This window comes from Salvelinus fontinalis, chromosome 30, assembly GCF_029448725.1.
Source record: "Salvelinus fontinalis isolate EN_2023a chromosome 30, ASM2944872v1, whole genome shotgun sequence".
In the NCBI taxonomy this organism is placed as follows: domain Eukaryota; kingdom Metazoa; phylum Chordata; class Actinopteri; order Salmoniformes; family Salmonidae; genus Salvelinus; species Salvelinus fontinalis.
The window spans coordinates 23,373,061-23,382,285 of record NC_074694.1 but is presented as its reverse complement, the minus strand read 5'-3'; the positions used below and the strand labels follow the sequence as shown (position 1 = coordinate 23,382,285).

The following is a 9,225-nucleotide window of genomic DNA, read 5'->3' as shown; positions in this document are numbered from 1 at the left end:
AATGACTTAAATGTAAATGTAAATGTGGATTCAACTGACAATTGAGATATTTGTCAGTTGATAAGAGGCAATCCGTAATTTCGATTAAGACATTAATGAGTGAGCTAGGATGGATGTAATCAATATAACTATTTGTTCAGCACTTTTGAAATGTACAGGTACAGAAATCAGAACATGGACCATTCTTACAGTAATCTCCCTGTACACAAATCAGAACCGTAGGATAAATACTTTACTTGGCTTCTCGCGCTCTAGTGACTCCTAGTGGCAGGCCGGGTGCCGGCAGGCTGACTTCAGTCGTCAGCTGAACGGTGTTTCTTCTGACACTTTGGTGCAGCTGGCTTCTGGGTTAAGCAGGCGAGTGATAAAGTGTGCGGTTTGACGGGTCAAGTTTCGGAGGATGCATGACTCAACCTTTGCTTCTCCCAAGCCCGTTGGGGAGTTGCAGCGATGAGACAAGGTCGTAATTGAAATTGGGAGAAAAAAGGGGGTAAAATACAAAAAAGACACCTGGGAATTCTGAGAAAAAAAAAGGTTGAATCATGACGTCAGTGATCTTCAGGTCGGAGCTCTAGAAAGAGGCATGAGTTCCAGACTTAGAATTCCGACTTGAATGACTGGTCAAAATGTATTTTCCCAGTCGGGGCTAATTTTTTCCCTGAGTTCCCAGTTGTCTTGAACTCACTGACGTCTGAGATTTCCCAGTTTCCAGTTGTTTTGAATGCGGCAGAAGTCATGCTGTCAATGTTTATGTCCAATGGCTGATGAGCACCGATACATTTTATCAATAATTTCTCTTCATATGACAAGGATTGAACAGGATTCGCCAGTAGATTGTTGACTTGATTCTTGAAGATGACTGCTTGTCTAGCTTGCTAGCTAAGATTTTGAAACTATGATGTTGACATGATCAGTCCAATCAAAGCTACGGTAGATATGTGATTTGACGCCAATAAATAAGTACTTAGCTTCCTAGTACATATTGAAATTAAAAAGCTTTATGACAGACTTTTTGAAGGGTTACTGCCTTGTGGGGGCAGCGCAGGTGTCCAGTACGCAACGCCAGTGCATGTCATGGGCTCTGAACTGATCTATTTGATCACTGATAGAGGTGACAAAGGTGTATGAATAGAATGGATGAGGAAAAAAATCCAAGGAATTGATTTGGATGGTCCAGATTTGTCTCGACTGAACATTTAGAATTTCATTCAGTTGATATATAACTTTTCTAAACACACAGATTGGAGAGAGAAAAAAACAATAGGTTAATAGTACCCTCTTTTGGTCATTTCGGTTACCCAGAAGTAAAATTCTCTTGCGAAAGTTAGTAATTTTCTCTTTTTTTTCTTGCTGTTTCATCTGTCCACGAGAGATTAGGTTAGAGGAAATATTTTCTGATTAGAAATATGACAGTCTGAGATTATATTAAAAACATTTTACAGTTAATGTAACTTTTCCTGCATTGTAAGGTTCTGTATTAATGGGTTTATATTTGAAAAGGAAATCACAGAATATTAATACGATCTTTTATTTTTCACAAAGGCCTAATAATTTAGCACACAAAATCATTAAAATATCATATTTGAATACATTATTACAACATACTGATTTTACCCAGGAGCCTTCTGTAGAGGACATTTATATAGGACTTACATTGGTATGGAACATTGGTATGGCATTGGTTGAAGCTCAAAGTTAATTAAAATCTCCCTACCATTCTTGTTCTTGCTTTTCTATTGCACAAGGGTGACTACTGAATCCAAGATTAAAATGTGAGGAGTACAATGGCAAAAAACAGAGCAGTGAATGTTTCTTTGCAGTACAATCCAGACACAGTACATCCAGTGTCACAGGTAAGTGAGAAAAATGTATTCATCAGTGTCAGATAAGAAAATAAATGTTATTTGATACTGTGAGCTTATAATGCCACATTTTAAAGATCTACATATCCCATTAGTATAAAGGATGGTGCTGAACTCTAAATCCAAATACTAAAAAGTCTGTAAGGTCTTTCAGTCATACTATCAAGATAACATGGATTTGGTCAAATTCTACCTATTGAATGTTAGATTGTTCAGAAATGTACAATTGGTACCAATGGATGACCCAAAAGCATATTTGAAGATTAATTTTGTGATAGTATTTTATGTAAATCAAATATCCAGCATACTATCCATCAATGAAATAATAGCCAGTGGTGAAATATCAGAACATTTGAATGGATATGCACATCATTTTCATAACTGATCAGTGGTGGTTTGTTTGCTTTATCAACTACAATGTAAGATATTTGATTATCATCCACATTTATGTCAATGTTGCTTGTATATCAGTGCTCTGTATGTTTGCCATTCTTTTTGAAATATGCCTACATAATTGACAATGCTAGCTTCACGTTTTGGATAACTTGTAACAAATAAATGGACACTGTGGCTAGTTAATTAGGTACACCCATCTGGTTCCTAGTCAGACACCCCTTTGCCTCCAGAACAGTCTGAATTCTTCAGGGCATGGAAACAGTGCTCAATCGTTATCAATGGACCTAACATTCCCCATCATCCTCTACTGTTGACACCAGGCAGGATGGGCCATGGACTCACGTTGCTTACGCCAAATCCTGACTCTGGCATGACACAACAGGAATCAAGATTCATCAGACCAGGCAATGTTTTTTTTTTACTCCTCAATTGTCCAGTGTTGGTGATTGCGTGTCCACTGGAGCTGCTTCTTGTTTTTAGCTGATAGGAGTGGAACCCCGTGTGCTCGTCTGCTGCAATAGCCCATCCGTAACAAGGACGGATGAGTTGTGCGTTCCAAAATGTCGTTGAGCGCCATTAGTGACCGTTTCTAAGATACTGGAACCAGCATGCCTGGCAGCGACGATCAAACCATGCTCAAAGTCGCTTAGGTCAATCTTTTCACCCATTCTAACCTTCAATCGAACAATAACTGAATGCCTCGATGACCGTCCATCTGCTTTATATAGCCAGCCACGTGACTCACCATCTAAAGGCATGACCCAATTTTGTGAATGGGTTGGCGTACCTAAGAAACTTGCCACAGTGTATATTTTCTCAGTCTGGTAAGTAGTTATTTAAAACAAAAGACAGCTTTTGCTTTCTTGAAAAGGCATAGTGACTCATTTATAATATTTACTTGATATAGGCCGCACTTCAAAGTTTGTGTCATTCATATTTTCTGCATATCCTAACCTCAAAGATGCAATATGCAGAACTCGCGCCACCATTTCCTGGTAGCTGAAACTGATAGTTTGCCTAATTTCAGTTTGTGTGAAAAAACTAGGAAGCACAGTGTAGAGAATCATTATACCATCTAAACCACTGTGAAATATATTTTTCAGAATCAAAGATATATTTCCAGCTTTTTGAAGCTGGTGTACAAAACCGAAAGTAAAAGACGTAAAAACGAAACTTAACAGGAAGCATAGAAATAGCGCACATAGAACAGATTTACCCCTTCTTAGACTTGCTTTCAATGAGTGACTGATCTATAACATTTCTATGCAAATTTGGTCAGGTCACCCAAAAAGTTACATATTGCAGCTTGAATAATGATACTCAATAAATTGGGTGTCCTAAAGAAGAGAATCCAAACCTACTGGCTGTCTCAAAATGAATCCCCGTCAGCGCTATGAGATGGCTCTGCAATATTAAAATCATCCATGTTCCAGTTGATATTCAAATGCTCCCTTGCAAATAGCTTAAACTGATTCACACACACCACTGACAGACTGAGGAGTGTAGCAGAGCGCAGCGTGATTAGCACGTCACCACACAGCCAAAGGCAGTTTCTCTACATTTAAGGCCCCCTCCCCCACCACAGCTCTTTTCAACGCAACGCTTGCTTTTGCCCCTCTTGAAGGAAGGCTTGTTTCTCCATCAGCTTCCTGAAGAGGCCTTGGCGGTTGCCCAGGAGCTGTGCATGCTGCCCACACTCTACCACACGCCGCTGGTCCAGCACAGCCACGGTGTCAGCGTTCTGGATGGTGGAGAGGCGGTGGGCGATGATCAGCACTGTGCGCCCATCCATGAGCCGCTCTAGAGCCTCCTGGACCAGGAACTCATTCTCTGCATCCAGGGCACTGATGAAGAGGGGGATGGAAAAGAGAGGGCAAAAGTGAATAGAGGTCCATGAGTTATAGCTCACATGTCATTGGGTTGTTTGACCCTGCTTCACCCAGCTGATTGACCTTGCTTAACTGTCCAAAATGGAGGTAGAGCAACTCATGTAAAATGTGAATAGACCATGCACAATGTCTTACCTTGTAGCCTCATCAAGTAGAAGTATCTTGGGGTTCTGAGGGAAGGGAGAGAATGCATACATTACAACATTTGCCTAAAACATAAAATTGTTGATGCATGTAATCGGGTGTAATTAAAATTACCTTAAGCAGAGCCCTTGCAATAGCAATTCTCTGTTTCTGACCACCTGTTGGTTAAAGCAAAACTAGTCATTACATTAAAGCTGTTAAAGAAGCGATGGTTTTAGTTATGAACAATAACTCTGTAGTCAGATCATTCCGGTTTGAGAATGCCCAGTGAAGTCCAACACCATCGCAATTTCTTTTTTTTAGGAACACCTATCAACTATGTAATCACATCACAAAATCAAAGAAAATTCCTGATATGCATGCATTTGTCTCACCTGACAGTAGAACACCCTTCTCTCCCACCACAGTGTCAAAGCCTTTTGGGAAACCTCGGACAAACTCATAAGCGTTGGCGATCTGTGCAGCCCGGTGGATTTCCTGAATTGTGACCGTGCCAGAGTCGGGCGCTCCATAGGCAATGTTCTCAGCGATGGAACAGGAGAAGAGTACAGGCTCCTGCAGACCCAGAGGGAGAATACCACAGGATTAGACCACATGTCAAAGCACAGCTTAGCCACAACAATGGGAACATATTGCCTACTACTATAGTCATGTGACCAATTACCTGACTAACAGTTCCAATGTGACTCCTCAGCCAATAAGGATTCAAATCTCTCACATCATGCCCGTCGATAGTGATCACACCTATACAGCAAAAAAGGATCTCTAAATCAGAAGACTGTTGACGAAATGGAAGACATACAGTGACATGACGCTGCTGTAAGAGATGACCTCAGCTGTAGTCCTCACCTGCAACTGGGTCGTAGAGCCTGAGCAGCAGGGAGACCAGAGTGGATTTGCCTGATCCGCTGGGCCCTACCACGGCCATGACTGAGCCAGCAGGCACAGATAGACTCAGGTCCTGGAAGATGGGGGCGTCTTTGCGGGTTGGGTAGGCAAAGGAGACATTCTGGAACTCCAGTTGACCCTTAAGCTGCTCCGGCCTCAGCACAATACCCTCTTCAGAGAAATGAGGAACATGGACGTTTACATGCCAGTTTAGATGCAGAGGACTACTAGACAAGTGTGATGTAATTAAGTTTTTTTGTACAATGCTTTCTCAGTGTGGTCTAGAATGGCAGGGCTTGATGCTGACCATTGAGGGGGAACTCGGGCTTCCTGTCCAGTAGCTCCCAAAGCCGTGCCCCTGCGCCAAAGCCCTTCATCAGTTCAGAGTAGAACGAGCTCATACCTGTTCAATGAAACAGACATTTAAACAGCTGCTCAGACAGATTAGGGGATAGAGTGAATCTGTTTTTTATTAAAATGGAAATTCTAACAGTGTGATTTGTTCATTGATTAATGAGCGGGGGTTTTCCTCAGAATGCACAGGCAATGAGACAATTATATACGCCCTACCTGCAATGCTAATGCCCACCCAGAAGGCGTACATGAGGAAGGAAGAGAGCTCTCCCACAGTCATGTGTTCACTGGCCATCAATAGCCCTCCCTTATACAGCACTGACAGGATGATGATGTTGCCACTGAGTCCAGTCTAAAAGAGACTCATACAAAACCAGTTACAACCCAATGACCCCCAAAGAAACACACAGGTCATAAAAGCAGAAGCTTCCACCACAGATCGCACAACTCTGTGGTTCCAGTCTTTCAAAAGGCCAAAAGGGCTTGACTACATTTCAACTGACGTTGATTGAGAAAATGTTAACAACCACTCCATTTCTCTTTAGGGAACATTGAATTGTTGGATGCTCACCGCGCCAAAGAAGCCAGCCCTCAAAACGGCTTCCTGTTTGGCCAGGTGGAGAACATAGTTGGCCTTCTCCGTATACTTGGCCACCTCTGTCAGCTCCTTACCAAACGCCCGAACTGTCCTCATGTTGCTGATGCGTTCTTCTGCCAACTACAAGACAACACAGTATCAGTCTGATCAATTAGTTTCAATAAAAAAATGTATGATTAAAAGACCTGGTGTCTATGTACTCTGCTTGGAGAATAATCTACGGCGCAACACTGCTTCAGTAATGACTCATGCTGTGCAGTTAGAACGGGTCTCGTCTTACCTGTGTGGCATCAGCCAGAGAGTCCTGTGTACGTTTGGATATAGAGCGCAGGTATCTCCCATATATGACAGCTAGGCCAGCCATAGGAGGCACAATCAGCAGCACAAAAGCTGCTAAACTTGGTGACACGTAAAACTGTTGGCAGAGAGCGAGAGGGAGATGCCAGGAAATGTGAGGAGGCAATTCAGCCCAACTCTTTTAAGCCTGCTCGGTTACCTTTTTATAAAGGGATTTTGAACCTGTAAAGCCACTAATGACCGGAGAGGATGTGTGAACATATTTATCATGAATGTATTCAACTGTACTATATTTACTATGATAAATGAGTTATGGATATTTTGCTACGGGTCATCCGTTTTAGAAATGACATCCTAGGAATATATAGTAACCAAGGAGGAAACTCAAGGAATTTACTTTATAAATTCTAAATATACTTGTTGTAACATGAAGAACTGGGGTCAAACCAGATCATATGTAGAGGGACCAGAACAATGACAAAGAACAATGACAGTAACCAGAACAATGGAACCGCTAAGGAAAGCTGTACATGAAAGGATGAAAAATCACATCTTCCTAATGTCAAACCAGTTTCACCTCTGAATACAACTTGCATTCCCATGTGACTCAAAATCTTAGAACTGATCCCAGTACAGAGTAGAATGGACTTTAACACCCTAACACACCCTTTACATACAAATGTGTGGAGAGAGCCGTTTCTCACCATCATGCTGACCCCAGCTGTTGCCTGGGCGACAGCGCGGAGCCCGTCTGAAAGGTTGTCTGTGACGGAGCGGCCGATGAGTGCCGTGTCTGCAGATAGGCGGTTAATGAGTTCCCCGGTACGGGTCTTATCAAAGAAACCCACCTCCTGCCTCAGAATCGAGGAGAATAGGAATACACGTAGATTTCTCACAATCTGTTGCCCTGTAAGAGTGACATATTTTTGAAATGTTTGATTAGTTCCTTTGTATGGCATCAAAGTCACGGTAGTAATAACAAAAAAAATCCAGAGATGGACATCTGTTTAATATGTAAACCCACTCTGCATGCACTGAAAGCAAACTGACGCTCACCTGAGATTTGCATGAGGTAGACACGGGCAGCATTAGCAGCGCCCCCACAAAGGAATACCCCTGAGAGCATGATACACAGAGAGCGGAGGGAGGCACTGAAGTCCTCTGAAGAGCTGGTGTAGATGGTGTCAATTACTTGGCCCAGGAAGAAGGGAGCCGACATTGTGACAGCGCTGGAGACCATTAAGAAGCCCACAGCCGCTGAGGAGGATGGTATAGAAAAATAAATATAAGAATCAAAACAAGTGACGTTACTGTATTATTGTTTAAAAAGGGAAACTTTCATGACAACAAATAGGGCCCAAGTAAGGAATAAACTATGTAATTTGGTCAACCCTACACAGGCACAAGTTGGTGATAACATTATTTCAGTGGCACGTTGGTCATTTTTGAAGATATCCCTGTGGTGACCTTAAATGACATGGCCTACCTGACAGTCGCAAGCGCTCAGGGTGGGCAAGTTCTAAAATCCTTTTGACATCCTCAGTGGGTATCCGAGTTGGGGATTGTTTTATTTCCGTTGACTGCAGATCTTTGCTGTCAACTTCTTGTTGTGTTGCTTGTTGTGTTGCTTGTTTTGAGTCTGTCGAAGAGCTGTAGTTGGCAAAGTTTACAGTTGTTGTCCATGAGCTCCTCAACAAATGGGGGGGTATGGTGAACTGTTTAAGTGGTACACAGGGCACAAGAGAGTTGCATCTCCTCGGGTGTAAAAGCGAAGAGTGTGCCACAGGTTCGAACCTTTTCCCACTCACCTCTCGCCCCTTTCGTTGTCCCCTGGACGTCTGGCGTTCTAACCAAAATAGTTTTTGTACACGGGAGTGAACCTCGCGCTTCAAAATATTCACGCCTGGACATTTTGACAATTGCAACAGCAACAGTCCCATTCTGCAAGACAGCTAGTGAGCGACTCAGACACATAAAAACAATAAAAACAAACTCAAGTCCGTTGGCTTGCCAGCTACCTACCAAATGACCAAAACATAGCAAGAAAGTGCGAACGAGCATGTTACATTTCACATACGATGAGGCCAGCGAATTCCAACATAAAAACACAGTTAGGTCAATGTCCTCCTTCGTGTCCAGCCAACACTAACGACAAATGATAATGTCTATTACATTGTGGGTTCCTGGCGGTTATTCATCATTATCTGTTCGTGACAGCCACATTTAGGCGAAGTTATCTTTATCGCGCTGGGAGCGCCCTGTCACAACAATATGTCTGTCGATAGGAGTGACATGTCGACACAATCTGCAGGCGACAAGGCAGCCTAACGGTAACAGACTGTCATAAGTACACACAACTCTACGAAAAGAAAAACCGCTCTGTTCAATAGAAAAGGTGACCCCCGGAAAATAACCTAGCTGCTTCTTGTTAAAGTCCCTGACGGAAATCAATGGCCGACAATATAAGAAAAACTTTGAAAGACATTGCTAAGCGAACTCGATTAATCGATGTCATCTTCCACGGAAACATATAAACTCAGCAAAAAAATAAACGTCCTCTCACTGTGAGCTGCGTTTATTTTCAGCAAACTTAACATGTGTAAATATTTGTATGAACATAACAATATTCAACAACTGAGACAAACTGAACAAGTTCCAAATACATGTGACTAACAGAAATGAAATAATGTGTCCCTCAACAAAGAGGGAGGGGGGGTCAAAATTAACAGTCATTATCTGGTGTGGCCACCAGCTGCATTAGGTATTGCAGTACATCTCCTCCTCATGGACTGCACCA

General features: G+C 42.4%; 1 protein-coding gene across 1 annotated transcript; it reads right to left on the bottom strand.

The window, feature by feature from the left end:
• Nucleotides 1–1,512: 1,512 nt before the first annotated feature.
• abcb10 (ATP-binding cassette, sub-family B (MDR/TAP), member 10) lies at nt 1,513–8,895 on the bottom strand. Its single transcript, XM_055890079.1, has 13 exons — nt 7,915–8,895; nt 7,485–7,685; nt 7,133–7,335; nt 6,412–6,546; nt 6,105–6,251; nt 5,750–5,885; nt 5,487–5,582; nt 5,141–5,350; nt 4,956–5,035; nt 4,666–4,846; nt 4,406–4,449; nt 4,283–4,317; nt 1,513–4,102 (listed from the first exon to the last, which is right to left on the bottom strand). The coding sequence occupies exons 1-13, from the start codon at nt 8,366–8,368 to the stop codon at nt 3,850–3,852; spliced, it is 2,175 nt and encodes a 724-aa protein (XP_055746054.1). The 5' UTR covers nt 8,369–8,895; the 3' UTR covers nt 1,513–3,849.
• Between the last annotated feature and the right edge of the window lie 330 nt (nt 8,896–9,225).